At 42.4% G+C, this 17,079-nt stretch overlaps 6 protein-coding genes across 6 annotated transcripts; 2 read left to right on the top strand and 4 right to left on the bottom strand.

Annotated features, from left to right (window-relative positions):
• Positions 1-2,424: 2,424 nt before the first annotated feature.
• Positions 2,425-6,930, bottom strand: PAAG_00518 (hypothetical protein; the record flags this gene model as incomplete). Its single annotated transcript, XM_015844046.1, has 2 exons — positions 2,425-5,988; positions 6,052-6,930. The coding sequence occupies 2 exons, from the start codon at positions 6,928-6,930 to the stop codon at positions 2,425-2,427; spliced, it is 4,443 nt and encodes a 1,480-aa protein (XP_015700381.1).
• A 466-nt stretch (positions 6,931-7,396) lies between these two features.
• Positions 7,397-7,730, top strand: PAAG_00517 (DUF543 domain-containing protein; the record flags this gene model as incomplete). Its single annotated transcript, XM_002797932.2, has 2 exons — positions 7,397-7,474; positions 7,572-7,730. The coding sequence occupies 2 exons, from the start codon at positions 7,397-7,399 to the stop codon at positions 7,728-7,730; spliced, it is 237 nt and encodes a 78-aa protein (XP_002797978.2).
• A 1,443-nt stretch (positions 7,731-9,173) lies between these two features.
• PAAG_00516 (hypothetical protein) lies at positions 9,174-11,052 on the bottom strand (the record flags this gene model as incomplete). Its single annotated transcript, XM_015844045.1, has 3 exons — positions 9,174-10,705; positions 10,767-10,927; positions 11,018-11,052. The coding sequence occupies 3 exons, from the start codon at positions 11,050-11,052 to the stop codon at positions 9,174-9,176; spliced, it is 1,728 nt and encodes a 575-aa protein (XP_015700380.1).
• Positions 11,053-11,996: 944 nt separating this feature from the next.
• On the top strand, positions 11,997-13,054 carry PAAG_00515 (hypothetical protein; the record flags this gene model as incomplete). The annotated part of the gene is made up of 3 exons (XM_002797930.2): positions 11,997-12,245; positions 12,321-12,575; positions 12,656-13,054. The coding sequence occupies 3 exons, from the start codon at positions 11,997-11,999 to the stop codon at positions 13,052-13,054; spliced, it is 903 nt and encodes a 300-aa protein (XP_002797976.1).
• Positions 13,055-13,238: 184 nt separating this feature from the next.
• On the bottom strand, positions 13,239-14,482 carry PAAG_00514 (methyltransferase small domain-containing protein; the record flags this gene model as incomplete). The annotated part of the gene is made up of 2 exons (XM_015844044.1): positions 13,239-14,012; positions 14,360-14,482. The coding sequence occupies 2 exons, from the start codon at positions 14,480-14,482 to the stop codon at positions 13,239-13,241; spliced, it is 897 nt and encodes a 298-aa protein (XP_015700379.1).
• A 966-nt stretch (positions 14,483-15,448) lies between these two features.
• On the bottom strand, positions 15,449-16,422 carry PAAG_00513 (cell division control protein; the record flags this gene model as incomplete). The annotated part of the gene is made up of 2 exons (XM_002797928.2): positions 15,449-16,080; positions 16,167-16,422. 2 exons carry the CDS (start codon positions 16,420-16,422, stop codon positions 15,449-15,451), a joined length of 888 nt encoding a protein of 295 aa, XP_002797974.1.
• Between the last annotated feature and the right edge of the window lie 657 nt (positions 16,423-17,079).

Below are 17,079 nucleotides of genomic sequence, written 5' to 3'. Positions count from 1 at the left end.
TGTTACCACTTGATGAGCACCCCAACTACAAAATCACTTTTTCTACTAGTTCAATGAATTTCTCAACAACCATGAATAGAAATTGTATTAACTATTAAATATTAAGGAATGTAGTCTCTAAGAGTATGGGAATTAGCATAATTAAGAAAAAAATAATAAGTGTTAAACTTGATGATACAGTCTGAGTAGTGAGAAATAATTAAGAAAAAAAGTTTAATAAAAAAATACTAGAAAAATTAGTAAAAGTTGAATTCACTGCATTTTCTAATGTAAAGGTCTGTATAGAGATAGAAGAATGAGATTTAATGAGAGAAGTCTGCTTCTGCTAATGTTTAGAGAATAAGTAAATCTATTCAATAATATTTTACTTTTTTATAATCTTCTACTCTATTTTATTCTTCTTTTTTTGCTTAGTTTGAAGTTTTAAAATTTTATATTTTACAATTTTCTGAGTTATTGCTTTATATGAAAAATATATTAAATTTTTATTTTAAGAATATTGTTAATTTTATATTATATTTTAATTTTTATATTAATATTTATTAATAAATAATTTTTATTATATTAAAGAAAAAATTATATCTGATTAGTATATTTTTTATCAAATAAATCTAAAATTTTATCTTATTTTTAATTTTTTTTTTCAAGTTTTATATTATTAATTAAATTTTTATTCTTATAATATAGTAATTTTTTTTTAATAATAAAATTTTTAATAATATAAATTATTTATTTAAAATTTTTAGTAAAATATAATTATTAAATTATAATTTTTAATTTTATAGTATAATTTTTAAATTATAATAAAATTAATAAACTTTATAAAAAAAATTTTAAAAAAAAATATTTAATTATTTATTTAAACTTTTTAATAATTTTTTAAATTAAAATAAGTAAATTTTAATTATTTAAAAATAATTTTTATATTTTACTTTATAAAAATATTATTTTATATAATATAAAATATTTTACTTTTTATAAAATTTATAAAATTTATATTAATATAAAATATTTTACTTTTTATAAAATTTATAAAATTTATATTAATATAAAATAAATATTTATTAAAAATTAAAAATTATTTTTCTATAACTTTATTATTATTTCTCTGAATATATTTATATTTATATAAACTGATTATTTCTATAAAAGTACTACTAATTTTTTAATTAAATAAAGTAATATTATAGTATATTTATAAAAAAATAAACTAATAAAAGCTTTATATATATATTTATTTTAACTTATAGTTTAAAAAGTTAATAATTTATTTTTAATTTATTAAAATTATTTAATAATATATATAATTTTTCTATTTATAAATATAAGTTTATCTATTTTTCTATCTATTTAAATTTGTTAATTTAGTTTCTTATCAATTAATTCTATATGATAATATTATTAATTATTTATCTTAATATTATTTTTTTATAATTAATTAAAAATATATTTAAATTAATATAAATTTTAAAATAATTATTATTATTTTATTTATTTAATAAAAATATAAAATAAATTATTTACTTTATAAAGTTAAAATTATTTAGTTAAATATTTTATATATTATTTTTATTTTTATATATTAATATTAAAGAATTTTAATTAAAATATTTATAATTAATAAAATAAACTTTTAATTTTTACTATAAATTATAATTTTTTTAAATTATAAAATTTTAAATTATATTTAATTAAAAAAATAGAGTAATTAATATTTAATCACTTTTATAATTAAATCAAGTCTTATTTATATAAATATAAAAATACTCAAATATAAAGAAATAATCTAAAAGTTATTACTTTTAATTAATTATTTATAAATAGATATTTTTATTTTATCTTCATGATATCTGCAGAAATAACTCATTTAGTTGATTTTATTTTTCTTTTTTGTCAACTCAAGCAAAAGTTCTTAACTTTAAAGATGTTTTACATATAAAAGTTGATTTTCTTGTAAATTGATAAACTTTTTACAAGTGTCTGAAAATGACTTTAAAATTTGAAACTGCTTCATCTCTATAGCAATGTATCATTGTCATTCAATTGATTTGAATTTTTTGACAGTAGCAAGGTAATTTGGAACCTTCTGCAATTTTAAATCTTCAATTGCTAATTTAATAGCTTCTTCGTTGATCATGCTGTTAAGGTTGGAAATTGAAAAAATAATATATATTGAGGGTGCTCATCGAGTGGTGGATTACGTTACTGCCACAACAGATAGTTATTATGCACACCGCCAACCCTAATTCGTCAATCAAAAAGGGCTGACGACCGATGTCAATCCGACGTATAGTACGCAACAGACAAAAATCTTTTACCCTGCAAAATGAACACTGAAAAATGGTAACTTCACTTCAATATATATACATATAGTGCACAGGGGTATTTGTTGCGTGTAGAGTAATGTTGACAAACATCATACTTCTACCCATCACCATGATTCCACTTCCCAAACCGCACATAATCATCATACAGCCCTTTAAACACCGCACGACTCGATGAATCCATTGCCGCATTCATCCCCCTCATCGTCTCCTTCGACATCACATCCAAAACAGCGTAAAGTCCAGGCACCAGCGCTGCTTTCACCTCCGGCGCCAGTTGGCCCCGCAGCTGACACATGGCATATTCCATGACAAGATATTGCAAATGTTGGCCGGCAAGACTCTTTACTTTTTTCGTATTGTCAGTGAGGCCGCTGTTGGGTCGATGGCCCCGTTGCACGGCGGAGACGGTTGGGTCGCAGAGCGTTGTTAGGAGGCGGCTGAATTGAGTCGCGTTGGAAGGTTGATGGAGAGTTTTGATGTCATCGGCCCATGGCGGGGTGGTCGATTGAAAGCGGGAGGAGGACTTTTGTGGCCGTGAGCTAGGCGTGAAGAGGAGGCGGAGTAGGCGTTGCATGACTGGTAGGATTAGGTGGAATCTTCCGCTGATCTTTTGTCGGTATTGGCCGAACAGGAGGCGTAAGAGATGACAGGTGCGGGTATAGATAACCTTTGAATATTTCCCTGCGATTTTGGGTCCTGACGGGGATATTGTGACGGCTAGGGTGCCTAGGGTATTGTCTATGTTCCACTGTGTGATGCACCTTGATTTGTTGCGGAGAATCATCTCAAGACACTCTGTAGCAAGAGAAAACGGCTCAATCGTGGCACTATGAACCAGGCACGCTAACAATGCTGTGAAAAGAGCGGACAGTTCCTGCGATGCTTCGCCATCTGTATCCTCAATGGGCTCCAAACAGGAGATGGCGATACCAGTAAGTAGAAGTCGATGAGCAGCATCTTTGCCTGAGAAGCCCGAATCACGAACTTTACGTATAAGACTGACGAGTTTCTTCTCTGGTAAAGAGGAGAGTCTGAGGTGGATATCTCGTACATGCAATTTCTGTTCGTTGCCATGGAGCTGATCTATAGGGAACAACGAAAGAGACTGCATTAAGATTTGGTCGAGGTCTTTGCCAGGCTTCTGAGACGCGACAAGGCGACGCTTAACAAGCCTTCTCACGTGAATATCATCGCTCGCTGTATCCATTCGCTCCTCAAGTTTGCGAATGGCCTTTTGTACGTCCTTACTTGCCTTTACCAAGTCTTCAAAATCTTCCAACGCATTCAGAACCCCTGTTAATGTATTAACATCCAGTGGTTCCTTATTCTTCTTCATCACTTTGTTCACGGACTGTAACCCGGAGATAAGGATATTAAATACTCTCTCGCGCAATGCATTCAAATTTTCGACCTTGAGTTCGCCATCGAAGTGCTCTTGATGGGCTCGGAGTGTTCGAAGCGACAAACCAAGCATGAAGAATTCCATTGTATCGAAGTTGACCTTGTCGTATTCAGGTACTGTTGCAGATACTTTATCAAATGTTTTCTGCAAGTATAAATGTCGCTGAACATCTGACGAGTCAAGAACGCGATCAATGATTACTTGGTATAGCTGGCGGAATGATTGAAACGGAGGCATACCACACGAATCCCCATTCTTGCTGGATATGGCATCAGAAAGTTTCCACAATTCATCCCAGTTACTTGTGAGCTGGGCAGATGATTTGGGAAGATCTGCTAGTCTTGTCATCAAGGACAGAATATCAGTACACATTTCCGTAGAGTTCACCTGCCCCCGGAGCATAGCGTGCTGTAAGAAATCCAAGAGCATGCCACGCTGGTGACGTGGAATTAACCGGGTTGGAATGCTCAAAAGGCTTGATATTAATAGATTGTCAGGGATACATCTTTCTTTGAGATTATGGTAAAGTGTATTAACAACTTCGTAAACCGCCGCGGGTGCACCTAGTAACCAATCGTGAGAAACGAATGAGCGCCATATTTCGAGTAATTGACTTTCTACTGTCGTCTGCGCTGAGAAGGAAACCAATACATCTGATTCAGCATGTTCCGCAGCTGTGAGAATACTGTTAAATAGCAGCCTGCGGTTTTCAGATGTAAGACGAGAAACGGCCACGGGTGTCGCTAGCAGGGCAACTAGATATCCAATGCAGACGGATGAAGGTGAAACCATGGTTTCTGCTCGCCCATTCCAGGCGGGTGCCGTGGATTTAGCAACTTGGCTAAACGCAGGCACAATGAACGGGATTATTGTATTCAAGAATTCTCTGTACTGAGGACTATCTGCCTTTCCAGCAGCTAGCACGACAAGTTTGAAAGCCTCGAAAGCTTCAAGACAATCGTTTCTAGATTTGCCCGATTCAGTGCCCCTATGAAAGGTTTGCAATAAGCTTACTGCGTTAGGTAGCAGGTCCATGCGAAGATAGGTGGTCAAATCACCCATTGACAAGACGTGCTGATCACCAAATCGTTGAGAAAGGCGCCAGAGACGCCATCTCCATTTCTGTTTCTGTTTCAATCTTATTGATTTCGATATTATACTAAAAATCTGGGCCAATAATTGGCCTCGGAACAGTGAGTCGTTGTCAGGCAATGGTGATCTCAAAATAGCATCGAGAAGCACGATAACCGCATACTGGTTTGCAGAGTCCTTTTCGCTTTCAAATGAGTGTTGTGTTAAAATATCTTGGAGATGATCTCTGGTCTGATTCTCCGAAAAAAGGTCCGCGACCAGCGGTCTATACGCTGCTGCAAGATCATCATCCTCCCAGACAGAGAAGTAGGATATATCTGCCCCATTTAAACGAGCAGCTTCGAGGGATTTCAGTTGCTCTGACCAGATATCCAGGAATGAACCAATATCCCTTGCAACAGCAAACCCTTTGAGTAGGGGGATAACAATGCCAATTTTAATAATTTCGTATATTTCACTTGAAATAACGTTGTTACCCAGCCATAACGATGTAATTTGGCTAAGAAGGTTGCTAAGCAATTGATTACTCTCGTCAATTCCAGAGTTGGGAAGAAACACATCGACTCCCGCCCGAATTATTTTCGATATTAACGACCATTGGACAATCTGCTCGGTTTGAATGTCGAGAAGACCAGAAAATCGAGTTGCATACAGGGTTACGGTGTCAAGAGAAATGTTTACTTTCCTATCGATAGTAACTTGTAAGAGGCTTTCAAAAATCGGGATATGCCGATGGGTTTTATTCCATACGACGTCCTCGAATAAAGGGCATCCGGCGATGGTCGATAGTACCACAAAAAGTGTCTCAAGCCAAGGAGCTTCGTTTTCTTGTCTCCTAAAGGTGTCTCTAGGAACTGCACGAATGGCAATGTCCAGCAATGTGGGCAATAGTTTTGTATTCGAAATATCCTGAGACTGTTTCCAACGTGAGCTAATATCCTTGAAGACGAGTTTAATTTGGGCGGGATCAAGTTTATCATTGGCGTTCCTAGACTCTTTAGAATGTTCTGAGAAAAATGACTGGCGGACAGGGAGGATGAAATGGAGGACGACAAGCTGTTCAATGCCCTGTCTCAAACTTTTAATTTCGGCTGATTCACTAGTAAAATGTTGCAGAGCCGTTAGGATATTTAATGCTTCTAACAAACATAGCGGCGGGAACGTATCCTGTTTTTGAGTATCTCAGTAAGTATATTACCAATTGAGGAGAGTAGAAATCCAACCACCTACATTGCTTGGCAAGTCAGTGCCGTCACCCAGACGCTCAGAACTAAGCCTCCAAATATCCAGCACAGAGGATAAGGCAAATAGCAACTGTATCCCAAAATCGGAAACTCCTGTATGCCACTCCACCACTGCCTTTTGGGCTAATTCAAAGGAGCGTCCCAGAATTGCCGCCGATAATTGTGGCTCTCCTCTGAGCACGAGCTTTAGCTGTGAATTAATCGTCGATTTATCTTCCAGGGCTTGTTCCGACAAACCAACAAGAGCTTTTACGGAATACAAGATGGCGTAAAACGTATCAATCCACGAACCGGATGTACTCTCAGTCGGCTCCACAAGTTCCCCCCCATTCTCAGTCCGCTTTCTCTTCTTTCCTCTGTTCGACACCACAGGCACAGGAGATTCATGTATCGTCACACTCGATTCAGATTGTTGTGCATCCTGTGCAATAGGCCGCTCGGGATGGAAAGTCGATGCGTTATTGGCCAAGTCATACAAAGAATCCTTCAGTATCGAGAGAAATTTATTTTCAGTGAGAATGAACGCTAATGTTTTCACGGGGATACGATCGAAGAGCAGTCGAAGAAGGATCCACGTTTTCACATCTAGCCTGTAGCTCGACTGCGACTGCCCTTGTTGTGCGGAAGCTCGCAATTTTTTCAGAAGCCATCGCAGGACCCATTCCTCCTTCGGCGCGGAGGTTTTCTGCTTCTTGGCCTGCGCACCAGTAGCTGGAGTGCCTCTGTTGTCCGCCGTCCTTGAATCACATGAAGGAAACAAATCCACCCCAATTACCCGCGCAGCTTCCAGCAGTTGGCTTGCGGGGCCACTGGTACCTTTCTCAAGCTCTAGCAGAGTTCGGTGGGCGGAACCGGGAGACTTCATGAGAAGCGGGCTAAACGTTAGCATCTCTTCTCTCCATAAAGAATAAATTGAAAATAAAACTATTCAACCGGAGAATCACTCACCTCCAGAGTTGGAGCCATAGTAAAAGCGCACTGCCACTCGGAGCGTAGCGTTGTGTGGTTTATATTATCATGTTCCACCCTATGTAACTGTTTTTTTAACCCGCGAAGTGAAGTAAAGTGGCCCGTGCACAGCTTCCGGTACTAACTACGTTTTTCCGATTCCGATCCGAGCCCGTCACAGATGAATTAATCCGACCAGGAAAGATATAGACAGGATAAACTGAGGAGATACACCCGCAACAGGCCGTTCAGCAACACCTTTTGCGCCCGCCGCCCAATTGCCTCCGCACATTCACACAAGTAAACTACATTAGCCCCCCCAATTGCAACTTGCAGGTTATATATACTAACAACGGACCTTCAGCTTTCCCCTCCCAGACACCATGGCGGACTCCAACGAATCCAAACCCGTGGTGCCGCAATCGACCAAGCCGCTCAGCGAGGCTCTGTTGAATGACAAGGTACGGACGCGGATAAACACCAGACTACAACCTTTATACCAATTACAATCCTCAATGGCTAATATCAAAGCTCAAAACCATGAGCATGGACAAATAGTGGGACCGCGCCATATCCTCCATGATCATCCGCTCCACCCTCGGCGTCTCGTTCGGTGTCATCTTCTCAGTTCTTTTATTTAAACGGAGAGCATGGCCTGCATGGATTGGGTTAGGTTTCGGTGCTGGACGAGCCTGGGAAGAAGCAGATGGTAAATAAAATATCCCCGAGACCTCTCGGTGCCCCGACATCTACCCCAAATTCCCCCCCTGTCGCAGCTGCTCTGCGGGATGAAAAAGACATATATGAACTTCCGCCCGGACTTCCTTTCGCCTCACCTAATTCCGCCTACCCGGAAAAGGAAAATAAAAGGATGATGAAAAGAAATGAAACGAGGCTAACCACCATCTCTTCCTACAACAAACACAGCATCATTCCGACGAGGCGACCAATCATTCTACAACACAAACGCATTCCGTCAAACGAAATCGTGAAGACGAGACGGAACGAGAGGGGGAAGAAAAGTGAGAGAGGGGGGGGGGGGGGGGGAAAGCAAGGAAAATAGGAGAAATGGGTGTACGTATTCCCAAGATATAGCAAAAGATTGTGATGTGACACTTAGGCACCCGATTTGTATAAAAATGGAACAAATCCCACACGGAACGGAAAGTTAATGTAGCTACACCTTTAAACTTTACGCAATTCCCTACACCCCATATATATATATATAAAAAAAGGCAAAATAGACAAATCTATATAGAGGGTGGGAATGAGTTCCGCCAATTTTCTTTGTCTTTTCAATTTTCGTCCTGTTTGTTGTCCTTCGTCCATATTTCCTACTTTTCCATTTGAGGTCCAAGGCTAAGCTGTGACGTGCTAGAACTTCATTATTGTATGATTTCATGTCCAGGTATTTACACATGGATACATACATAAAATGTGCATGAGAAACATTCTGTCATATTTGTCATAGAGTTTTATAGACTAATGTTGATGTTAGGGTTGATTGTTTTGGCATGATACTAGAGGCTATTCAATGTCGGCACATGTTCATAAGAATCTCTTTGAAATAGGCATAGTAATTTAATAGTTAGCCCTCTTTAATCTCAAGAATAGAGATGCCAGTTGAAAAGGCCCTTACACCCTGGCAATGGTGATGATGATGCACAAGGAGCAAAACTCAAGCGGAAAGCAGATGTAAATATATGCAGTGTAATAATAGGGACTGACCACTGACCAGACTGTACAGAGGTTAAAAAGAATATAAGTGCCATAAGAGCCATGAAGCGGTTTCGTGGCGTGGTTCCCATATATCCGTCCAGTGAATATTCACCACTGTGAAGTAATGGTAAATAGAGCCAAGGCTACAACAGGGGTGTACAGTAAAAACAAAAAAAAAAAAAAAAAAAAAAAAAAAGGGTGTGTGTGTGTGTGTGTGTGTGGGTTGAGCAATTAAATACAAAACTTTTGCAATTAGGTGGCCTTCTCTATAAGCGTTGTATGGGGGTATCATTGACATCGTAATATGGTGCGTGGCTCAATTTCTTGACGAAATGAAGGTAAAATGAAACAGCAATAGTAATGGAAAGTGGAGTCCCAATATATATATATATATAAAACAGAGGCCGACGGATGGAATCGGCACGGAACACACTACACCTGTTAAGCAGGAAGAGGAGATCTGGGTGCTGAGTTTTGAATTTGGATTGCCAAATCTTCATGATTGAGGTAGGGGTTGATGTCACCGTTCAGTTGACTAGGGGAATACGGTGTGGACGGCGGCACGGACTTTGCAGTGTCGGTAACTGCTCCTTCTAGGGTAGTATCCGGAGGAGGAGAGAGCTCAAGTTGAACGCCATCGTGTCCGCTGTGGGTCAAGCAGCCAACACAGCTACAGTTAATGCCACATTGACAGGTTCCTGTCATGTTGGTGCATGGGTCCAGATAATCGGCGGGGTATTCCAGCTCGTAATAGGCGGCAGGCTGCATCATCATTTCGCCATGGTTTGAGTTATAGACAGTGGGGCCACCAGATGAGGGTGATCCGGAGCCGTTAAGAGTGGGTCCTGTGTGTGGGCCATTCCAAGGTAGCTGATGAGAATCCTGGAATGGAAGGCTACTTGGTGACCAATTGTGATATTCGAACTCTGCAGGCACTGGTGGGCCGTCAAAGGATGGCTTGTTGGCATTATTGTCACTTCGTTCAGACTGCTGATCATCATCTGCAAAATTCAACAGGTAACCCATTTGCTGTACGTGCTCTCGTGTGGTTTTGTTGAAAGGGTGAGAGGCACAACCCAAACATTGACAATCATCCCCACAGACACAATTGTGTAACTGAGAGTCGTTTGGAAGTCGGGGGGAATGAAAAGCAACAGTGGGTATATTCGAGGGGGGAAAAGGGCTTTGCGGGTGGTGGACTGGGTGGTATTGAGACACAGCATTCGGAGAGGGATAACCCGTTACGGGGGTAGATGATGACCCACGCATCTGGAAATGAGGAATCGAATTTCTATTTGGAAAATGTGGTAGAATATTATGTCGCTCTTGAGTCTGTACAGAAAGATCTGGTGTTAGAAATGATCGACGTTCCCAATTGCGATCTGGTGGAATAGTATGTGAAGATTGATGAGGGTTGGGTTGCTGAGAAGATCTGCTGCCGTCTTCTTGCTTGAACTCCCCAACAGTCGCATCAAACTCTTCTGATTTTGGGCTATTTGTAGAACAGCATGAACGGGACGGCTGAGAGGAAGGTTCCATTGGGCTCTTAGAAGCACAACAACCGTCGTTGGTGGATGGAGGTTCCATGACAGACCCCTGGGCTTGAGGCTGGGTTGGAAGTAAATCTGGGAGGTGGAGACCGCAGTTTGGTGATTGGCCGTTGGAACAATCAGCCGAGGTTCGAGGAGGCAGGAAATACCGTTCAGTTTTGTAAGGACATCGAACGTTCCGTGCAGGGGAGCTGGACACTTTATTGTCGTTAGACGCGGTCTCCATTTCGTCCACAACTTTCGCAATCAATTCCGGGGCAGTTTGAAGGCTACTTCGGCGACTCGAACGTTTTTGGATACGGTTTGTGTTGGTGATGGAGGAAGCTGATACAGCAGGAAGACCGGCCACCGGTTTTCCTGATGTCCCGGACTCTGTTACGACCATGGGGACCTGATAGAGTGGTCGGCATAAACAACTCGACCCTGTCCACAAGAGTTAGAGCTATTAGAGCAACGAAAAGCCAAGCCTCTTTCTCAGCCTTACCCTTAGGAATTCGGACCATGAAGGCGTACAACTTCTGGCAGCTACATGTGCCCTTCGGATGAGGGCATTTGGCGAGCGGCCGTCCAGCCTTTGGCACCTTCATCATGAGGCGATCGAAGTGTTGACATTTCGAAGATCGGTGGCCGCGAACGCAGGGCTCACTGGATAAGCAATTTCCTTGTGAGTCAAATGGTTGTTCGTGTTGTTGTTAATGTTTCGAATACGGACGCAGGATAGGGCGAGAAACATACCACGACCATTTCGCTCCCTCTTCATCTAAAGGCATAAGGGCACCGCTGCTCCTGACAACGCTGGTGTACCGCTTTCCAAAGGTATATCTCTGGTCTTTCAACAACCTTTACAGCCGGTCTTCCGCAGCAATGAAATAGTGATCTCAAAAGCAGAAATACTCGGTGATAAACTGAGCAGCGGAAAGAGCCTTTACTCAGCAGCCCCACCAAACCCGCGCTACTGCTGGGACCAGCCAGGGCAGCTGTTGTATCGAGGATAAGCGCTAGATTGCTTCCTCCCCCTTCACGTGTCGACCAGTCGAGTTGGCAGACGTAACAGGAGGCAACGATGTTAACGGCTAGCTTATGAAATATATAGGGTTGTGGACAGGAACCCCTGTACCGCTAGACGGACTCCCCATATGATACGAGCCAGCAAGATGCAATCGGGCGGAAGAAGAGATGCAGGAAACCAGGGGCAGATAGATACTGTATGGGCAGCGATGTGGCGCAAACCGTCAGAGAGAGAGAGAGAGATCTGGCAGTAAAAAGCCGTCCTGGCAAAGCCCCGATGACGGTTCCTCCAGCACCCTGGCAGAAGCGAGTCCCAATCCGGCGGGTGCTGCCTGCCCTGGACACCAGATCTGGTTAGCGCTGCCCTTTTTTTATCGGCGACTTTTGGTCGGGCTCCAAATCTGCCTATCACGTGGGCGCCAACCCCCATTCTTCATTGGAGCTAGGCTCGACTGCGGATGGTGGCTTTCCATGGGTCTCTCTCCCAACCCGTTGACGGCTGAGGTAACTGACTAGTTAACGGTTGATGGCTGAGGTAAGCTGCCGGGCGGAAAAATACGTAAAGGTAAAAAATAAAAATAAAAATAAAAATAAAAAATAATTAAATAATCTAGCTGGTTATCCAAACATACCATCAGGTTTCATCGCTTGTCAGTACGGCACGGCGCTCCCAACTGTTCTCTCTCTATCCCAATGCACTTCAGCCATGCCAGAGGATGACGCTGCAGCTACCTCGCAAGCCCAATCTGTCCCCGGCTTTGCCACCCGATTTCCATCCGTGCCCGCTCCAATCAAAAGTGTCTTCGATAAGTTCCCCTTGAGAACCTATCCTCCAACGGAACTGCCCCAACGCATTCCACGTCAATCAGATAAGAACTCTTTGTTCGTCTTTACTACAACCAAGGGGGCGCGACGGGGAGCTCCATCGTTCAACCCGCAATGTTTAAAGTGGCAGGTAAGTCAAGCCCCTGTGTCCAGACTAACGCCTGTCGGCTTGCTGGTTGGACTGACATCTGCGGGATTTTGCCAGGCGTACCTCAAGTTCGTTGGCATTGCATTCGAGACAGTTGCGTCTAATAACCATGCATCACCAACTGGTTCTCTTCCATTCCTTCTCCCAGCGCTGTCTTCCGTTGCCACTTCCGTTGATCCACTGCTGCCAATTCCTTCGAACAAGATCCAAAAGTGGGCTATTGAACAAACCCATGTCAAAGATGACCAGCAGCTAAGTTCGCGATTTGACGTGTACATGTCTCTTCTGGACCACAGAGTACGAAATGCCTGGGTATGAAACTTCTCGCCCTCCCACTGTTCCAAATCTTTCCAATGCCATTCGAACCCCCAGTTAACCATAACCTCATATAGGTGTACACCTTTTATATAGACAGCCAAAACTTTAACAACATCGGGCGAAAACTGTATATTGATCCGTCGACCTCAAACACCATTGTTCGAGCTATGTTGGCCCACCAACTTCAGCAAGCTGCACGTAACGAACTCCTCAAATCATCCTCATTTATAGACGTGGACGATCTCGAAGCGGAAGCCAAAAGCGCATTCCAAGCACTATCTACTTTATTAGGAGAAGATAACCACTTTTTTGGAAATCTTGAACCCGGACTATTTGATGCTAGTGTATTCGCTTATACTCATTTATTACTAGATGAGCACCTGGGTTGGAAACACAATCCTCTGGGACGATACCTCAGAAAACATCCAAACCTTGTACAACATCGGCAGCGGTTACTGGAAGCATACTTTTAAACCATTATAACCAATCTCTTTGAGCTATGGCTTGTATACAAATATGCTTGCTCTCTTTCATATTGGATGTGAAATACCTGCCGTCTGACCAGTAATGAGAACACTGGTGAATCCGGTGTCTATTTTCTCATTCCCCCCTTCCCTCCCAACTATTCCTCAAGCCCACTCCGAAAACCAAACCCTTTCACCTCTTCCTAAAACATCCCCCATACCACACCTGCACGTCAATCCACTTCTGCGCCCTGGGCCCCAACCTCCCCGCCAACTCCTCATTAACCCTCACCTCCTTAATATCTCCCTCAACTTCAAACCCAACCCTCTCCGCCGCCTCGACTATCTCCGCAACCGTATGCGCAAAACTTGTCGGGCGAATCTTCACCCCAGTCACTGGGTCTACGAATCCCGCCTGACTAATCCGCCCCATTTCCGAATGCATATTCGTGACTAGCAACACCCCACCCCGTTTCAACATACCCGCTGCCGCTCTGAAGAATTTATCTACAGGCACATGCTCGACGACAAGTGTGGATATAACACCATCTGAATCAGCCGGCCCTGTCACTCCCCCCGCTCCTTCCGCAGCACAGTTAAAGTCGAGCAGGTTAAATATCTGGAAACTTACTCGCCCCTCGTCTTCTGGGCCCGCATCACGTTGCTTATCTACTACACCTGCCGGTGGAATATCAGCAACTCTGGCAAGATATGCAGATACCTTGTCCTGAGCAATCTGGAGCATTTTACTTGATGGATCCAGGCCGATGATTGTTGCATCGGTGGGGGCGGCGCGGAGGAGCGGGATCGTGTTCCTCCCCGTGCCACAGCCAAGGTCGATGAGTTTGGGCGCGCTGGTTGTGGTATTGGAGTTGATTTTGGGGAGGAGGGAGATAAATTTAGGAAGCAACGATTGCATTTGAAGCGTGTCGAGGGCCTGGAGGAAGTTTCCATCCGTGTCGTAGACCTGTTATAAGGGGAAGGGTTAGTTAGCTGGGTTTTAGTGTTAAGGAGTTTTTTTCCCAATGGGCTTTGTTGTGGAAATAAAAAAGAAAAAAATTTTCATGTGCTGGGAGTTGTATGCATATACATGACTCTGTGATATGGGATTTTATAAATTTTCATTTTTCAGTGCGGTGGTGTACTAGATATAGCCTGGTGAATATTGGCGCTTTGGAGCTACGTGGATGCACTCCTGTTTCTCCCCTTGCCCCTGATAATGGATTTGAAATGCAACGGGAGTGTACGTAACGACATGGCAGCTATCCGAGCCAAAACCAAACAAAAAAAAAAAAAAAAAAAAAAACGAAGTACTAAATAGAAAGCACTTGCCTTAGCCCACTGGTCATACGCATCAATTGTGTTCATATATTTAATCTTTCTGACATCCGCTGTTGATGTTGGTGGTGACGCGTAGGGGGTTGGATTCCCAGCCATCTCGAGTGTGTTGCGGGAGTTTTTTTTTTTTTTCAAATGTCAACAACGGTCTCTTTGAACTTAACCAAAGTTATAAAATACTTACCTATTCATGCATGTGCGTGGATGTTGCTAATGGTGAATTGAAGAGGAATGAGTTTGGAATTGTTGTGTGGGGTTTATTATTATTATCTCCTACAGTTGAAGCTTGCATCTAGCTCTAAAGTCATCATGGCAGGGTGCGGTTTTGAGTCATAAATACTCACAATTCAAACTTTGCATGTTTTTCTTTTCTTTTCTTCTTCTTTTTCTTTTACTATATATATATATATATTGGTTGGTCCATATTTTACCCCACATTTTAGTGTACAGACAGGGGCACAGAGCTTAATATTCAGCGCTCACTGCGATAAACATTTCAAAGAGCAGGTTGAGCGATTGACAGGTGGATCTGACAGTATCATGTGTCATGAAAGATGTCACCTATAAAATCCAGGATGTGTATCCACTACGTGTGGAGCAAGGTTTATGACGATGGCTAGAATATTCTGATCGACGGTTAATAAATGGCTGGCAATAACAGCAGCGAACAGCTAAATTTTCATTTTCGATTCCATTATTACTTCAAAAGGGTTGAATGAGTTTAAAAAGGAAAAGTGCGTGATGGTAGAAATAATAATATATACAGTCGACAATTCTACGTCGAATATTCGACTCTAAAAGGCTCTGCATATAAACAGAAGGAAGTTTGTGAAGCCTTAATGCGCCATGAACGCCCTACAGTTGCGGAGAAACATCGTCTCCGTAGCAGGGAATAAGCCAGTGGAATGGGGAAACGGGAAAAGCTAGCCAAACATATGAAAAGTGAGAAAAGAAAAAGTTGGGGCTGGTTAAAATGTAAAAGAAATTTGCTCCACACATGCCTTACAGGGCATAGCGATTTCCAAAAAGGTAGAAGAACGAAAAGTAGAAGTACATGAAACGAAATCAATAAACAGTCCCTCCAAACGGCGCCGTCTCCTTTAAATCCTCAACCAAATCTTCCACATTATTCAGATACCTCCCCAACAGTGCCTGTTTCTCCTCTGTCGTCTTTGTATCACCTCGCCCATCCATCGCCGCATCCCCCATGCTCTGAACACTCCGGGAAAAAGCTCCAGCAAGCCTACTCGGGCTCCGCTGAAGCCCGAGAACAGCCGTATTCGGCGCACTGGCCGAAGTTGCAGAGGGTATCGAAGGAGCTTCAGGCATGAGATAGAAATATAAGAATTCGACAAGTTTGAGCTTTACTTCGCGCGATGTAGTGCGCATCTTGAAGAGTGAGGTTATTGTCAGGAGGCCGTCGAGGGCTTCAAAGGTCCGGGTGTTGGCTGGGTTATCGAGGAGGGCAGTTACGAGTGTGAGCAGGGTGGAGGATTGGATGGCGGGGCAGTTGGCGGGTTCGAGCAGGTCGAGGAGGAGGTTCATGTATATTTCACGTGCGAAGAGGGAGCGGGATGGCGGGTGGAGGAGGAGGGTGCCTTGGATTAGATCAAGGGTTGAGATTATGAGGAGGTCGTTTGTGCCATTGCTACCGCGGCCGAGAAGGTGCTCGAGACAAGAAATCAGGCGCATGGCGACTAAGGATTGTTTGCGATTGTTGTGTTAGCTGTTGGATTTTTTCGCGATTGGATTAGATTGTCATCGGGGGTTTTCTTGCTATTACCATTCCATTGGAAGCCTTCTTGGAGCTTGAAGAACTCTCTGAAAGCAGGGTCATCGCTCAATTCACTGAGAGGTTTCGCGGGTGTTGGATTTACTTTCAATGGGAGCGCTGATCGACGTTTGTCAGCAGCCACGACTTTGGATCTCGACAGACATATTTGTGCCAGCAGTCCTTCGACTTGTCGCAGTCCCTTGCGGATTTTTCCTTGATCGTAAGATGACAGGTAGTCAAATGAGTGGGCCAAGAGGGTCTCCATTGAGGAGATTGGCGGGTTGGCCGCAATTTACAATGCGCTTTGTCTTGTTCAACGAAGGGGTTCTCAGACGTCTCAAATATTGCAGGGGGACAATGGGAGATCCTTCGTGGGAACAAAACAATATCTATTTTAAAATTTTTAAAATTTTTATATTTTTTTCTCGGCTGGAATATGTTGGAAAATACAGAGGCTTGTTCGAGTCCCAGCTGAGCATAATCTAGCAAATAGTCCAGCTGACTTGAGAGACGATGGAGCTGGGCGGAGCGATGTGGATTCTCGATATCGACGGCGCAATCTGTGGATATAAACAAGGGCTGGCAGTGGTTGGCTGGGAAACGAAGCTTAATCAGCAAGGAGATGAGTAAGCAGCATGAATGTTGGTGGATACTCGGCTACCCTATCACGTGGCCCCGCCTATTATATTGCTTCTCGCTTAGCTAGCAACGAACACAAAACAACGTTATCTCCTACAATGAACCAAGGGCCGTGCTAGATCTTATCAGATATGATTGGCCAGCCCCTTAAACCTGATCTGCTCCAGTGCATTCTAAGCTCTGTGCTTGGACTGACTGCAACTGACCAATCTATCCATGATGCCCTGCGTTGCATGTGGGTTCTCTATTTGAGCTGAATCGCACGGAATTCGTTGATCTCCCA

The sequence above is a fragment of the Paracoccidioides lutzii genome, assembly GCF_000150705.2.
Source record: "Paracoccidioides lutzii Pb01 unplaced genomic scaffold supercont2.1, whole genome shotgun sequence".
Taxonomy (NCBI): Eukaryota; Fungi; Ascomycota; class Eurotiomycetes; order Onygenales; family Ajellomycetaceae; genus Paracoccidioides; species Paracoccidioides lutzii.
The sequence above is the reverse complement of the archived record's forward strand: the minus strand, read 5'-3'. Positions and strand labels throughout refer to the sequence as shown.